This window comes from Lepisma saccharinum, chromosome 21 (assembly GCF_977018435.1).
Source record: "Lepisma saccharinum chromosome 21, izLepSacc3.1, whole genome shotgun sequence".
NCBI lineage: Eukaryota > Metazoa > Arthropoda > Insecta > Zygentoma > Lepismatidae > Lepisma > Lepisma saccharinum.
This window is the reverse complement of record NC_139249.1, coordinates 31,151,540-31,169,567: the sequence shown is the minus strand read 5'-3', so window position 1 is coordinate 31,169,567 and position 18,028 is coordinate 31,151,540. Positions and strand designations below refer to the sequence as shown.

General features: G+C 38.9%; 1 protein-coding gene across 1 annotated transcript; it reads right to left on the bottom strand.

Annotated features, from left to right (window-relative positions):
* Positions 1-200: 200 nt before the first annotated feature.
* Positions 201-17,529, bottom strand: LOC146004099 (metaxin-2-like). Its single transcript, XM_083142743.1, has 7 exons — positions 17,194-17,529; positions 14,871-15,035; positions 13,570-13,646; positions 12,653-12,745; positions 11,010-11,174; positions 8,455-8,528; positions 201-569 (listed from the first exon to the last, which is right to left on the bottom strand). The coding sequence occupies exons 1-7, from the start codon at positions 17,336-17,338 to the stop codon at positions 419-421; spliced, it is 870 nt and encodes a 289-aa protein (XP_082998869.1). The 5' UTR covers positions 17,339-17,529; the 3' UTR covers positions 201-418.
* Positions 17,530-18,028: the final 499 nt, after the last annotated feature.

Genomic DNA, 18,028 nt, shown 5'->3' with positions numbered 1-18,028 from the left:
GCCATGGTTTGCCTGTAACAGAAAAAAGAGTAATATGAACAATACCTATGGTTCCAGACTTATGGGACACCCGGTATATATGTCTGTGGCATTTGATAATTGCACATATTCTTTGCAGTACAGTTGGTAAATGATATCATTCAAACACTTCCTTAACAAATTGAAATTTTATTTACAGATTCAATTACATGTATGGGGCATTAAAATGGTAATACACACAGAAATATAGAATTAGCCAGAAACTGGCTTATATTTCGTCGGGGGAACATTTTGAGGGGACAATTGTGACATGCAATACTTGTTGCAAATGAACTTTTATATTTCTGCTCTATTAAACAAAATTACCAACCATTGAGGGTGACAAAGCAGAAAATGTTCCCCAAACTTTGCTAAATTTCATGATAACCGTCACTTTCCATTAATTCTGGAAATACTCCTGTTCGATTCGTTGACAGAAATCAACTAGATTTGGATAGGATCCGACGATGTCAGATATGACGGTGTCTGGCAGGTGAGTTGTCATAAGGGCAAACATGTGGCCGAACACAAGTGCATCCAACTCAGTTGGTCTGAAATAATAGTGTTAAAAATTAATGACGGGTAAATTATTACTGTCTATATCTACCAATATATTGAAGAGAAGCGCACGTCGGGGGTGAGCAGAGTATCTCTTTGACCCCAGGCGAATATCCACTATAAGGCCAGCCGCACACCGGATCCGACACGAAGCGACGCGACGAGTCATTTTTGTTGCAAACCCACTCGGGGAAGGTTTAACATGAGGCTCTTATGGGCAACCGCACACCGGACGAAATGTCCTAGAGTGCGTTCCGAAAGTCCTAACGAAACGAACGCATTCAACGAAAATAACTGGGCTCGTGAATCTGGTGAAACCAGTTATTTTACAGACTTATGGAACACTCTAGGCGAAAGTGCAGGCGCAGCGTTTTCTTTAGAGAAAGTTTTCACATGGCGTCCAGCGGAAGGAATGTCCTTATGGTAAAAATAAACTCTACTGTGGACACTGTTACTCATTTTAATCACATTCTAAGAACGGTTAAGGCATAATCATCTTGTGCATGTTGCTTCATATCGCTTCTGTTAAAATTATAATATATTTTACGAACTAGTGCAGTTTGAATCTATCAGTACGCACGTTGTCTGTAGACAGCAGACGTTTCTCACTGAACAAACCAGCCTCCTGGTCCGTGCGTTTGGTGAATCTCGTTCTTGCACGAAACGCACGGAATGCGACTTTTGGGACAGCATAATGAAACTCACGAAACGCACGCAAGCACTTATGGGACAGCCAGTTACCATAACTCGTTTAATGCGTTGAACTCGTGCGACTTTAGGAACGGGACCCTAGTGAAAGTCTGGGGAATTTGGTATCGCAAGAAGCAGCTTATGACAAAACGATCTGCGCATGCGCGAATCCATTCAATTCAGCAACAGACATCTAGTTACAGACCGCAAACTGCAGGCCAAAATTTCCGCAATTGGGGACAGTATCATGGCGGAGATATTTTTATTTAATTGCAAATTAACGTGATTATATTTTGACACCGCCGAAACAGAAAATCTGAATGACCAGATTAATGTTTCCTTAGAAAATAAGCTAAATAGATTATGTATTGTTATTTGACCTATGAATTAAGATTTTATTAAAGGCCAAAGTAAGATGTCCCTACCTTTTGTATCTTTATGAAGATATTAAGTCATATTTTGAGATATTAAAAGCTGAATCTATATACAACATATAAAATGATACATTAATTCTGCATGTAAACTGTTATCATGTATCAAGGGTCCCGGGTTCGAATCCCGGTCGGGCTTGGTTGTTTGTGAATGTCCATTCATCAATTTCATCATTTCATCACTCATCCCCATCTTCGCAAATTAGCCAAGAGGCACAAAACGCGAAGTAAAATAAACTAAATCAAATCAAATCAAAATGTTATCATGTATCGTTAACCAGCTTCCCAAATTATAAAAGACAGACATAGACCTATTGCGTACATGGACGAAATCTGCAAGCAGATTTTAGCTAACAAAAAAACTCGTCGTGTCGCTTTGTGACTTGTTGAGTCGTGTCGCGTCGGGTCCAGTGTGCGGCTGGCCTAAGCAGACAATTTTTATTTTAACTGGATATATGTAAAAACATGTAGACTTTTTTTTAATTTAGCGGTCCGCTAAAGTTCGTAATAAAATAAAAGAAAATTAAAAATATGAACCAGTGAGGATTCTTGTGTATGAATGATTAATGTATGTGTGTGTGTGTTTTATAAAATAAAACACAACAATGCTTCATTTTGCTTATGTGCTATGTTGCAGTGGCTAACCTCTATCCCAATGGCCTACCCAGGATTTTCGAACAGGGGTGGGTTACGTGTAGGCATTTTGCCATCTTTTCCTGCCTTTAACGTTCTTGACCAGAAGGGGGGGAGGAGGCTATGAGCCACACTATCTCCCTTGGGCACGCCACTGTTCCATTCACCAGTGGACTTAACACCAGAGTGAGAAATCTTGAAGCCATGATGGATGTAATATCACATAATAATTCAAATATAGGATACATATATTTACTCTCTCTCATATATATATATGCATTATCTCACATATTTACATTTATGTAGTAGCAAACTAATTATTTTACCAACTGGTTAAAAATTTCGATAATAATGTAACAGAATTACAAAATATTTGCATTGGTTTTATTATAAATAATTTCTTACATTTTTAAACCAATTAGATTTCATATTTGCCTTGCATTCTTCTTTTACTGTTTTGTGCATATATTGTTATAGGTGTAGATATGTTAAGGGGAAGAGTGACAATTTCGAACCAGTTGTGCATTTATTTCAATATCGTCCGAATGGGCAATGCTACTGAAAAAAAAACGCCGGTGATGAAGAGAGTATGAATTTCTCCACATGTTACAAGTGAAAGCGTTTTTTAAAGTTGATTATTAAGCTAGATACGATGTTCGAAAAATATGATGAATAAGAATTTTCAGAAACCCATGTATTCCTTATGGGGAATCAACTTCAACTGTAAGTTATGGCTAATCAAATAGAAGTTTCGAGTTTTCCGCCTGTCAATTACTACTTCAGTATGAACTTTTTCCATTGATATCTTCTTCTATGCAATCGGAAGTTTGATATTACCAAGCGAATAAATAAAATAATACTTCCATAAGCTCAATGCACTTCTCCTTGCCTCCCACGGACATCCTAGCAGTGTTGCCAAACATGATGCGCATAAAAGAGCTAAATTTCATCGTAAATCGAGTAAAAACTTTCAAGGAACTAGATTTACGAAACTGTATAAAGTGCCTCCTAGGGTAATTTTAGGTGTCAAATGAGTGGTGGTGGGGGTCGGGGGGCGCTGTTATTGCCGTTAGCTTTAAAGTGATGGCAATGTATTCTTAATTTTTCACCGTCTATATCCAGCGGCATCACCCATCTCAAAAATCCACCGATGGTTGTATGAAATAAAAAATAAAGGATTCCCGGATAACAATATTACGTCCACTTCACGTCAGCCAAGGCGCTATATAAAAAAAAAAGTAGCTGGGGAGGTAAGAGGGGGTAGGGAGACGAAGCAAATATAACAATATCACGTGCAAAATGTATACTTATGGCAAAAGTTGTCTATGTAAGCCAGAGCCAGTGATGGCACCATAGTGGGGCAGGGAGGCGTGCGCCCCAGTTCACAGCCAAACGAGTTCACAAAAGAGCCAGACCTGGCTCAAAAAAGCTAAGTTGGCAACAGTGCTCTAGCCGCCGGAGAGAGGACGGCCACGCGGATATTCTTCCCTTATGCCCTTAATGGTCTCCTGTTAAATGAAGGAGAAAGAGAGAGAGAGAGAGAGAGAGAGAGCACGAATACTCACAAACACACACAGAGACAGACGTTATCCTTCGTGCTTTGTGTGTTTTCGGTGAGGCATATTTCAATTCAAAAGCAATTGTTTATATTTTTAATTACAACAAAAATCTCCCCTGGGAAATGTTTGGTGGTGGGGATTTCATGGGACAAGACAAGGTTGTTGGTGGGGGAAATCCCCTTGTCCCCCAGGATTTTGCAACCTGCTTTACACTGTTATTTGCACTAAAGTAAGAATCACGAACCTTCCGACCTTCTGTAAACAACCGTCTCACTTCGAGTAACGTATCACTCCGCGCCAGCTGTTCGTGAATGACGCGGCCATCATATGCTGCTCACTCGCAACCTTTAATTTTACGTAACATGGAAAAATTTATTCTTATTTTAACTGATAATCTACACATTGAAGTATAATACATTTTCTACACGTGATTAAATACGTGTTCTTGTTCAAGAATGAACTTATTTTTCTACGCCAAAAGTCCCATTTATCTGACACTGGGTTAACAGATCCCCCTTCCCCCTTCCTCTCTCAGTATGACAGCGCCAAAGTTATACGTACAAGAGAGTTTCAATAAATTCAAGCCTTTTGGTTTTATTGCTTCCTCTTCCACCAAATTATTGCCCAACATTGTTGACATGTAGAGTATTGTTTTCTCCTTTGTGCAACAAATATGCCGAAAGTTTTAGCAGAAGCTAAACAAAGATAAGCCGGGGAATAAAAAGAGATTGTTTATCTTTCTCTCGGTTTCTTGTGCACTAGAAAACAAGAAGACGATAATAAGCACATTATTTACGCACGTCTCATGCAAGTAATGTATTTTCTTACCTTGATTCAGCAGTTCCTTTTTGAACTGAGGCATTTTCGGCGCTAGACATCATCCTGTCAAAGTACGGTCTGTCAAATTTGCTTCCCAAAAAGGAACTCAACGTGGCACAAGAGGCGATTTAACGTCGACTGCTAAAATTGGGGAGATCGTCATCAATCATCACTATCAACATCTTCCCCACAGTGGACAGGACGGCTCTTTGATTGAAAGAATACGAAAGCACCTCGCGTTGTATTGCGCTTCTCAAAATCGGTGTACTTGTTTATACGAGCAACAACGTGTTTTTTTTCGCGGGAATCACAACTTGACCGGTCGTTTTCCTTTCTTTCACCACACCGAAAACACAAAGACGCAGACACACAATTACACTTGGACACCAACTTCACTGCTTGCTCTAGATAGCACCGACACAACGTCACATAAACGTTAAGAACAACCTGCTTCTTGCCACTTTTCAAACGGCTGTATTTCCGAAAGACTACTCTGAAAACACGGGAGACCTTCCTGCACGCATGGAAGTCGCCATGTTCGAAACTGGCGCTATTTTCTTATTGTTCACGTGATCGATTGTAATTTATACAATAACCATGTATTATTATTATAGACAGAAACCTTTAATGAAAATATATTTTAAAATGTATAATGCAATGTAATTTACACATTCTTCTTCCATTAGCTTACTTTCATAGAACGGACTACATGATGCGGAAGAAATCCGTTATTAGGCTGTTGCCAACCTCAATACTTCTCACTAAGTCAAGTACAGAAACGGAAGTGGTATGTCGAATGTCGGCATATGATAGTGTGATTTCACATTGTCAGTGACGATCCTCCGGGGATGGGGGAGGGGGTGGGATACAGGAGTCGATCTATAATCCAGAGGTGTTTACCATCCCCATGGTGACATCCTCACACTCCGGAATACTTTTGCGGGTGAAGGAGGGCAGGCCGTAGGGTGAGGGAGGTTGATTTAAAATGAACACCTCTCAACAAGAGAGAAGAAAAATGTGACAATATTTAAAAATTCAACCCCAAATATGCATTTTATTTTATATGTAGCGTACAATAAAATGTGACTGCCTCAAAATATTTATGTCTTCTACAGTCTTCTTTCCCTACTTTTATGCTTCTCTAAGTTGCCGTTTTAGGTTCCCTTGGTGTCTTTGCTGCATAATCCAGCATTTTTGAACGGGATGAAAAGGACATACGAGTGTGTTTTTGGATGAAGTAACTTTAGAGATGTTGAAGTACACTCTGGAAGATACTGGAAGGTGTGACATTCAGGTGTAGATCGACACGCACTTGTCATTAGTTACGAGACGATGAGGGATAGGTGATATTTGAATTCCAAATTAGTTAGCCGCCCCCGCGACGGACTGGTTAGCACATCGCGCTACGACGCCAGGGGCCCCGGGTTCGAATCGTGGCCTGGGCATGGATGTTTGTGAATGTCCATTTATCGATGTCATCATATCATCATCATTCATCCCCATCGCAAATTAGCCATAAGTGGCACAAGAGGGGAAGTAAAATAAAGCAAATCAATCAAACCAAATGAGTTATTTCCATTATTTTTATCTAATTAATAATTATTAATTTAGTCAATCAAATCATATGTATTAGCTTACTTTCATTATCTATAATAATAAATCATAACACTTTCAAACATGAAATAAATTTAATGAAGAGACCCCGGTTTCAAAACGTAATTTATCTCAATGTGTCACATTCTTCTAGCAAGGTTTTTTTTAGTAAAATATGAGAGAAAATTAATCCTTTGGTACGGAACCGTCTTACTCCTGGGGGATAAGATGTAAATTTTGTATTTGATTTTTTTAATTTAGCGTTGCTTTTCTTCCACTTTTGGCTAATCCCGACGATGAGAATGAATGATCGTCAGATGAAATTGATGAAGGGCCACTCACAAATAACACCCGAGCCGGAACTTCGGTGATGAGTCTGAAAGTCGGCTACCAGGCAAGATGTACATTTTTAATTTTTTTTTCACATACATTCAATAACTCTCAACAGGTCATCAGTGATACACTTCTTATTCCGCATCTGTTGACAAATGGAATGTTTTTACACCTTGTAAGCTATGTGGATTATTATTTTACATAAGTTTGCAACACTGTTAGGGTACACGTGCTTTTGTTTACAGAAGGTCTGAAGTTCTATGATTCTCACTTTAGTTACCCATGCTGACATATCGTTTCATAAGAATCGAGTAAGTAGTTAAGTGAATGTACATGTATAATGAACAACATAAACCGCTAGCAGTGCCTCTGTCAGTGGCGGCGATTAGGGTGAGGCGTGGGGCAGTTGCCCCCCTCCCCCACTTTTTGCCATTTTTGTCCCCGCCCTATGCTAAACCTTATCTACCAAGGGAAATTAAACTGTCCTTGCCCCCCAGCCAGTTTTGGAAACCCAATCGCCGCCACTGGTCTCTATGAATGTGACTTGAACAGTGTGTTCCATCAGTGTCCTAGAGAATGTGAAAATGGCACGATATATGTATTGCAGCATGACTCATTTATGATTGAAGATACATTTACGGACGTCACTGCTCTTTGCAGCGAAAGGGGCGTAACATTTTGAAAATCCACGATGTGGAGCCTGCAATCTCTATCATGTAGTGTGACGACAGGTTTTGGAATCGGGATTGAGTCACGCTGGGATGTAGCTAAGTTAATAAAGGTACAGATTCTGTTTTGGGACTCGCTGGTTATCTCTGCCCTGATCAGTGAGGATAATGAAGGAAGTTGGGTTTTAAACTAATTCACTACTTGCTTCATGGTCGTCTTTGGATTCTTGCAGCGGTGATTGGCGACGTCTGGACTCGAACTAGCTATTCCGGGGTCGAGTAGAGCTGGCAGGAAGCACCGGATAGGAGACCTTGGTGACGGGCAGTACCATCACCCCCTGTGACGGAGGCGGCAGTCAGATGGGCAATCGAAAACAAGTCCTGTGCGCAAGTAGTGACTCGAGAGGGCTCAACCAATGAACGTTTGAGAGAAGAAGTGTGAGAGCGAAAACGAGACTGCAGCTACCAGCCATTTGCAGGAGAGCGCACTGCTTCGCTCCTCCCACTCGCTTTCCACCCCTTCTCTGCCGTTATGCGCGGCGTTCCTCCACAGACTCCTGAGCCAGACCGCAGGCGCTGTGTTATTGTAGGATGGATTGTCCCAGTCCCAGGTTCTGCAACTTATCGGTATCCTGTTGGACTAGACCTACCGAAATCTATAGACGTTCAACTTCCGCCTCTTGGTATCGCCTGATGATCTGCTCCGTACGTTTCGGTGTTCCTTGGTATCTCTCTGCGTGTCTTTGTAAGTTCCCTCGATTTCCTATTTTCATGGGTATTTATCCTTCCTAAATTGCCATGGTGTGTGGACTTTGCACCTCCAGGTGACTAGCTGCAATCTCCTTCAACTGAGATGGCAACTTACAACGGAGGTGCAATCAATCCTAGCAAGAGCCATTCCCACTCGCCGAGTTTAGAGTACCTAATGGAAATGTCTCATCCCCTTGGCTCTGCATCCGGCGGAAATTCAAGGTGATTGAATGTTGAGATAGCGCGTTCTGGAGACATGTTTTAATATTTCTTCAAGTTTCTGTTCCCAATTCCTTAACTGTTGCTAGTAATATGGGAATATTACGAACGCACGTTCATGTATACGTAGGCTTAATGGTCTATGTCTCATAAAGAACGATTAGATCATTATGAAGTACTTACTTTCCAAAGAAGTAGTTCTTGTTCCCTAGAGCATCTGACAGATTACTGATAACATCTTCCATGTCTTCAAACACCTAGAATAGAAGTAAAAGAAGTTACAGTAAATATGACAAATAAAAGTGTATTATTTGTAAGATATTCCATTTACAACACTATCAGTACAAAACATGTAAACGCTAAATTACATGTCTTACGAATATGTTTAAGTATAAAGAACGTAATGAAATATGTACTATACTTCAGGTAATTTAAATAAGAATTTCTAAAAGATTGCAAATTGTAAACGAATACCATAAATTGATTTTGTTAGGTTTCATGAAACAAGTTCATACATTCACAATCTATTGTATGCAGTTTGCTTAGTATCCAGTTTGATTAAAGTGTTAGGGCCTCCCGAATGGTATAGTGGTAACGTCGCCGCCTTGTAATCAAGGGGTCCGGATTCGATACCCGTTGGAGGCACATAGTGGTTCGCATCCCACTTTAAACTGTAGGTCCAGTCCCGATTAGCCTATCTGTGTATAAAGTGGACTTAAAACAACCAATCAGTAATAGTAATAATTTCTATTTAGTAATAATTGCCAACTACTGTGAATATAGACGTGAGATTTAATTGCTCTTATTGAAAAATATTATTTCGTTTATATTTTAGTGTTTCCACTTGCAATTTTGGTAAATTTGCAAAATGGCTTATTTCATGATTTTGTTGTATTGGGTTGTCCGGGAAGTTCTGAACGTTTTCGACACGAGTATATTTAAAACAGATGAGACGTCGGTGGCACTGAAGAGCCGACATTCTATTGTATCGGTCAGTGAAGTACGGACCTGCGAGGCCGAAACTGTGTTTCTGTGTCGTGTGTTGAACATGAATGGTCAAAATTTGCATTTTCGACAAGAAGTTATGTCATTCGTCTACAGAAAGGGTGAAAACGCAACGCTGCACAGATTTGTGACATAGGCCTATACGCAGACGATGCTGCAGCTGCATTAATTGTTCGAAGATGGTTTGCCAGAGTCAAACAAGGGATCTCAGCCTGGAAGGCGAGGTTCGTGCTGGGCGATCGTTAAGAGTGGACGACGACCAAATTAAGGCACAAATTGTATCTAACCTAAGGTCGTCGACCAGACTAATAGTAGAGGCGTTGAACATACCTCAGAGCACTGTTTTCGAACATTTGTTAAAATTTGCATACATCTCGCTACAGTTAAGTCACACGTAAACTGCACGAGAAAAACTACCTTCATTGTTATTCCACCTGCGATAAGCTTCTGAAATGAAAAAAAAACGGACCTTTTTTTTAAGCGACTGGTGACTGATGAAGAAAAGTTGATCGTGCATGACAAAGGTATGCGAGAACGATCATAGAACAAAGCAGACGAATCACCAAAGCCAAACATTCATTCACAGAAGATCAGAATCTGTGTCTGGCGGGATTTCAAGGGCATTCTGTATACTGTGTGCGACTCCCACAAAATCGAAGAATCAACTCAGACATGCCCACCCAACGGCTAAAGAAATAATAGGCGAATTGTCCACCGTCGTATTTACTCATTCTGTTCTCCACAATGTGATGATCATAAATTGAAATAAAATCGTCAATCAGCAGGCTACACCTGCTTTGCATCAAAAGATTTTCATTACTTAAAACAACACAGGATTTGGAATAAAAAATAATGAAAATAGTGATGGACAATTTGCCTATCTTTGCCGTTCACTGTATTACGGCCAGTTGGAAAAACTGCATCGAAACATCCAGCTGAAGCGACCTGAACTAGTGAGAACGCGTGTTTTTGGACACGCACACAAAATTTAACGAGTTAGGCTGCCCCAACCACCATGTTCACAGGATATCGCGCCATTCCACTTATTCCAGTCTGTACAGAGCTCTTTGAACGGAAAATCATTCTTTGACTCCAATGCTATCAAGCAGCACATCGTCATTTCTTCGCCTCCAAGCCAGCCCAGTTCTGCGCTGACGGTATTTTGAAGTTGCCAGAACAACGGACCGATGTCATCGCAAAAGTTAACAATGCTTTGCTGAATAAAGATGTTTTTTTAGCAATATCATGTTTGTTTTCTTCTCTATGACGAAAACTCTTAGAATGTTCCGGACAACCCAGTAATACACGGAGACAAACATATTCCTATCCTGGATACAGTGTATGTTGCAGACTGCCCAAGGTATTACTGTTTTGCATGTTGTATGTTGTCTTCCTGTTCAGCGTTTTGCTGAGACCTTCCAGATAGTGTTGTCGCTAACATCTAGCCTTGTAACCAAGTGGCCGTTGGTTCGATTCCTGTTGGCGGCATCAAACATCAATTTTTTTACTGTATTCTTCGAAAATATTTTCTTAATTTCTAAACTGAATGCTGTACAACTAGAAACTACCGAAACCATGTCCTATATGAATATGCGCGCGCGCGTGTGTGCATATAATGTTTCTGCTTTTATTTAAACAGTGCTAACTAATTATATCATTGACGTTTAATTTAAATTTAGCCTATCTTCCAAATCAAAGTGAACGAGTGACAGGAAATACAAGATGATATTCACCTCCTCTATGTTCTTTTCATTCCACTTAACTTCCTTCAGTTTAGCCTCGATCTGCCTCTTCTTCCTGCTGGTGAGAATGAGATTGAGAGGGAATGGGAAAACGGATCCATAGCGGGGCCACGTTACGTTTTCAAGCGTCGTTTCATCTATCCAGGATATGTAGAGCTGGTGAGAAGGAAAGCACACTGTGAGAATCACTTGAGAAAAATGATGTCGGCAAGAACAAAATGAATATGGACAATTCTGAGGAGAAAGGGCGACAGACCAATGTAAATGTGATCGTAGATAAAATTGTTTTCCCTTTTCTGAGGTGCTTACCTAACGGGCTTCTCCCAAGTAGGTTATCCATAAATGTATTGACTATACACGCTGTGCGAATTAAGCTTTTTTGCTTTGGGGGGAGGAGGATGGCCATTCAATACCGTATTTGTGATTTCATTTCGGGAGGTAGATTTTGGGGTGGGGGTTATGCCAACAAAACTATTACCTTGCGGTTCTAAGTACCTAAATATATTGGTTTTAACCTGTCACTATGATAACATTTACACGTAATTTAAAAATACTTTGTGTATTTACATTCTGAGAAAACCCAAACTCCTACAAGAGCTATCGAAATACAGTAAAACGTCGTTAATCCGGACCCCGATAAGCCGGACTTCGCTTAATCCGGACAGGCAAAAGGCAAGAAAATAAAGAGCAGAATGCATAGTTTTAAATGTGACTAGAAGTCAACAAGAGAACTTCCCAAAGAAAAGGCAGTCAACCACTGATGAAATTATGTTTCCCGCAGACTTTGTACTGTACTGTATAGTGTATTTAGGTCTATGCCCTTTAAATACATCATAATAAACGTGTCTTGTTGCTACAAACGGAGTTTTAATGCACTTTTTACTCTTCTTTTAGGTTATTTCAGTTAATCCGGACTTTCGTTAAACCGGTCAACTTATACCCCCCCCATAAGTCCAGATTAACGAGGTTTTACTGTAGTAACACCGAAAACTTGTCCAAATTTCAATTGCCAAGTTCTAACCTACGTACAAGTTTCTTCTGGACACTTTATTCCATTTTCTTTGAGATGGATAAAAACATTCCTGGCAGGAATAAAAATAATTTTCATTAGCCGGAGATAATTTTTTTTGGGAGGAATCCTCGGCATCCTCCCAGTTAATTCGCACACTCGTTATACATTTACACACACACACACACACCCACACACACAAGGCCCGAATTTATGGATGTGGAGAGCCGGCGTTGGATTGTCTTTAGAAACGCAACAAAACTAAAAAAAAATCGGAAAGCCAAAGTTTCTCAGTCAGGGATAGAACCTAAAATTGACAGAGTCGTAGACTACTGTCTTTACCACTAAGCTGTTATACAACACGAGAAGGTGCATATCTAAACGTTCTTTTGTAAGCGTGTAGTTTTTAGCAAGACATTTCATTCGCCAATAATTTCTTTTCTGTCGGAAAGGAAAGTTTTGAAAACTGAGTCGAATGATATAGATTTCTTATTTTTGATTTGCTGAATTAGGATTTTTACGTCGCTTTTCTGCCACTTTTGGCTAATCGTGTCGATGAGGATGAGTGATGATGTGATGAAGTCACAAGTCAATTTTGTGACGCAATGGTTGCCAGAGCACTCACCTCCGCGTTCATCAAGGTGTTTGTGATATTTGACATGTGCTTTCGCATTTCACCCTTCTGCTTTTCATCTAGAGATGTCGATAGGCTCACACCCTGGAAAGAAAACATCGTCAATTTTTTTAAAAAAAAGATATGTGAAAAGATCATAAACTATAGCACTGACTGTCATAAAAGACAAGTTGTATCTACGGTTCTTACGAAATTTCTGGACACGGTATTGTGTGTGGACTCTTAATTTGAATTGTTGTATACATCTTTAAAAAGCATAATGTTCATTGTTTTTGTGATTCTAAATTCATTATCTAGTATATATGCAAGGTTATATTTTTATAAAATTTTAAAATAATTCAATTTAATAATTTTATGAATCAATAATATCACTTTATAGTCAGTAACTTCATACAGAGGTAAATATCGCTCTGTACGTACTTATGCTCTTTGTGAACAAGTATGTTTAACTACAGTATTTTGACAGGTGTCAATATTTTTTGACTTGGTTTTCTTATTTTAGTGATATCTACAACATAGAACTACATTGCTACTATATTGCCTAAGTCATGTATGTCTATCTGCTTGTAAAAATAGTGTAGCAGTTAAAGGGGATGGAAACTGCACACAGATGGTTACTATGATCACATTTGTCTGTGCTATGACTATGGTTCCAACGCCACAGCCTCGTTACATTGCAATTTTTGTTAGTGGAAGCATGAGAGGTTGTTACTTGAGCATGTGCAAGAACACAGTAAGAAAGCATGAGAGAAAAATTAAAAAGAATAGAGAAAAGTGGTTAATCAGAAATGAAACCAAGAGAAAGGGGGAGGTAGACTTGTAATCGACAGAATGCTTCTATGTAATTTCTAAAAGACAAAGTAATTTAGTAATATTTCGATAAAAGCTCACTGAATGTATTCCCTTACCTTGTTGTGACAGAAGGCGATGATTGGATCAAATTCTGCGATGACCTGAGTACCAATCTTGAAAACCGGTACGAATCCTGCAAGAAGAGACAACTGTACTTGCCTTGTCGTTACTGAGTGAGTAAGCAATCACTTAAATGAGAGCACAACATTGCAAATGTAGTTGCTACTTATGGTAGCTTAATGTATTTTTTTTTAGGCCGGTCACAAATTCATAATATATCATAGCACTTTGTGACAGCCTCCGTCGTAATAGAACCAACGCTCTGGCAATATCCTCAATTTGGAATATGTGTAAAACATTTAATGATACCATCAAAAGTGAAAACAGTGTAGACTTAATTTGCCTGACAGCAATTTTGAAAAGGAATATACTAAAATTACATAAATTACAATAGAACCTAAGACTTGTATGTTTGTTAAATGTTTTCTGTCTATCTACATTGACCTGTGCAATTTTTCAATAATGTTATCACAAATTTATTGTATAATGAACGCCATAAATAGAAAATATACCTGTTGCGTTCAATTTCTGAAATAAATAAATAAATAAATATCATGAATTTGCAGAAATATATCTTAAGTATTCATTATTTAATTTCCAAAAGGATAACATAGACGGAGCTGATGATTTATTTTGTTTGTTTCTTTGAGTTTGTTTTTTAAGTGCACTTTATACACAGAAAGGCTAATCGGGACTGGACACAGTTTGAAATGGGATCCGACCCACTATGTACCTCCACTGGGTATCGAACCTAGAACCCCTTGATTACAAGGCAACGATGTTACCAGGGCGCAATCGGGGAGGCCCATTAAACTCTTCTGGAAAGTGCACATGACTAACACACATATGAAAAATACCATAACAATTCATGAAATACGGAAAATCAACAAAAGTAACAGTGTGAATTTGGGAAAGATACTTGTGTGAAGCAGGTCCTGATTTATCTGTCTTTAAGGCCTCCCTATATACAATTTCAGCTATAACTTTTAGATAAAGTTGTGCCAGATGATTAATATATTTTCAATATTTTCACCACATTTCAAATATATTTTTCTTCATTTTATGAACCCTTTCACAACAAGACACCCCACCCCCTCGCCCACGAGCGCCTTTTGTACATTGAAGTCTGGAGTTATACATCTCTAAATCCTCCTCCTAAACCGGTGCCTGGTGAAAGTGATATTATCTTAATGGTTTCTTGTAGTTATACTTCTAGTTAACAATAATGTGTCTTAATCTGTGTATGTGTATTTCATTAGTTTATAGAAAAAAAGTCACACTGAAATTTATAAGCTACCTGTTGGTGATATAAATTCAACATTCTTCTTTGATCCAAGATCGAATTGCAGATGCAACATGTGTAGGTAAGTCTCCACGGCCAAGCAACTGGCGTGTTCGTAGAACAAGATCTGGGTCCTTCCGCTCGGCTGGATGAGCTTACAATCTGTTGGAAATTGCGGACCTGAAATAAATAAAACATCACAACGTCAGTATATTTCATAAGCATGGGTGCACACAAAAAACTCTGCGATTGGAGTCAAAATCGAAAGACTGTGGGAGAATCAGAGAAAGGAAGAGTATTACTGAAACCGGATGCAGAGAGAGAGAGGGGGGGGAAGGTGATGCATAGCAATGAGAAGAGAAATAGAGAAGTGAACGACAAAATAAATAAACTAGCAATATAGAGAGAAGAAAGGTTTATGTTTTAAGTTCACTTTATGCACAGACTAAAAAACGCTCGTAACTCACGTGATGAAATAGAATTACAAAGAGAAAATTCCTTAAGGGTGTCAACCACTAATGTTTTCCCCACAAGTCCACTTTATGCTCAGATAGGCTAATCGAAACTGGATATAGAGTGTGAAGTGCAATGTGCCACCACTGGGGATAGAACACATGATCCCTTGATTACAAGGTGACAGATTTACACCACGCTATCGGGGAATCCGGAAAGGGTTTTTCAGATAAATAGAAATATAACATGCATATGTAAACGAGCAAATAAATATGCATTGTTACTTCAAGAAAATATTAAAAACTTATCTAGCTTCACATTCATTGAACTTGTTCTGTAACAGAAACAGAATTGTATATTATTCTTAATTTATTAAAAAGTGTACGGTAGATTAAAATGTGTGAAGGACACATTTTAACTTTTCGAACAATAGCCGAACAAGATACCTCTCTGACCTAGCTAGCCTTTCCAAATGATCAATCATAGAAAACCAGGTAACAGTAGGATAAGCCGGAGACGGATTTCTTAAAATTTACAGGAGAAAAGACGAGAAAGTACTTACGGAATTGCGTTCTTGAGGACTTTCTGAAGCCAGGGAAATTGTTTTTTAGAATCGTACAACGTATTTTGCCTGTAAATAAGGTATTTTTCGTCAATCATGCATCTCCGTTGTACGATAGCTCGTACCGCCATTACCGTCGACTACATGAATCAAATGTTCCGTGCGTTCGGTTATGTAACCCCCTCACAGTGTAGCAACCACGCGGAAGTTTGACAAGATGACGTGTGAGCAGGTTTTTTTTTTCCAATGTAAGGTAAGACTCTAGTTTACGTCCTTTTCATAAGGAATACGTGTCATATATCGTTGGAAAGCTTATTTTATAAGGAATTCAACAACCTAAATCTCAAAGCGAGCAAAACTTTCCTGAAGGATTAAATCGAGAAAAACCGATGTTGTCCGGATATGCGCAATTGAAAGTACCGAGGAATTTTGTAGATGATGAAGCACATATTTAGGGGTAAAATGAGTGCTAATGGAACCTAACCTAACAGGCCTAACCTAACCTCGTAGGCATACCTCGACCCCGTGAATGGATAGTGGGGCTATCGTGAACAGAAAGTGTAAAAAGAAAAAGGTACTTACCCGAAGAGATGCCGGGTGCCGCACCACGAACGCAAAGAAGCATTCACCATGCAGATAAGGGCGTAGAGTCTAGCCTCAATTTTCGCTTAAAAACCTTTTGTGAATAGTTTGTGCGGAATTTATCGGTTCATAAGTTTTGAAACACTGCACATCAGCTGACGATACTGCATATCAGCTGACGATAGACAACGTGAGTCAAAATTTGCCCGCCGAATTAGCAACGACCAATAAATGATTATAATGTTAAAAATAACGCTTTTTTCATGAAAAAAAAAAGTGATTTCCAGCTTGAAAAATCTTCCGCTATGCATATGAGGTAATTAGCAATTATTTTTATTTGAAAACGAACGAGTTTAATGTGTTTCCGGCTTATACTACTGTTACCGAAAAGGTAGGTAAATATACAAAAAAAATCACCAAGCAGAGAGAAAAGTATCAAATTGAAACTGCATCCCAAAATATTGTGAGGTGTCTGTGTGTGTTATAGAAATACAACAGTTGTATTATCTCGGGTAACCTTGAACAAGTAAGGACTTGAGAAGGTTGATGCTGCACAACAAAGTATTTACGAATAAATAATTAGCGAACATAAATACAACCCACTAAACCAGTGCATGTACACAAAACATGTAGATACATGCAAGGCAACGACGATACAAGCCGATTCGCCTCATGTGTAAGGGACATAAGCAGACGGTGCCAAACGTTTTACTAATGCTTTGACATAATTCTTCCACTTACTTCCAAAATTCCCCATAATTCCCCCCTCTACAGATGCAAGACATCGTTCAGGAGTGGACCTAGTGCGGATAATTTCTTCCTTCTTCTCTTCTTCTACTACGTCTCCTTCTCCTGCTCCAGCTCCTGCTGCTTCCTCTTCCGCCATTTTACAGTTCTTCAGAAGTTCAACCTGTTATACTTTCTTTTGCACGTTCCTTATCAGCTTTTGGAGTTATAAATGGAAATAAAGCCAGTTAATTTTACTTTACAACAATTAATTGAGTTTTTATCGAAAAAGAACAATAAATTTGAAAGAAAAGTTACTTCCTAATTTAGTCATCATTGCAGTTGCAATGACGTAACATTTTGTTGCAACGGTACAGAGCTAGACCTATTTGTATTAGTTAATACCTTTCTATAGACATATTAAAGTGACAGAGTTAGATGGCGCTAGTTGACTATATGGCCTCGCTATCAACCTGGCTATATTTTAATAACCTAAATAATAATAATTTAAACTAAAATACTTCCAAAATTACAATATAAATTTAATCACTGCATGAACAGAGGGAAAAAAAAGAAAGTTATAGAACAAATGCAAAATGAAAGCTCAACTAAGACTGATGGCCTCATTGATTCGTTCATTTATTCATTGGTGTTTAGGGGGGGGGGTGAAGAAAAATAAACTTGCATTAGCTATAAGCTTCATTGATTAAGATACATAGAGAAAGGAAATCAAGCTTTCAGGTGAGGTACATTATTGCTGAAAATATGAAAAGCTTCTGTACATAACTATTGATAACACCATAAAAATGTAAAGTGTTCCCCTGTGCTTATCACCACGCCATGAAGGCAT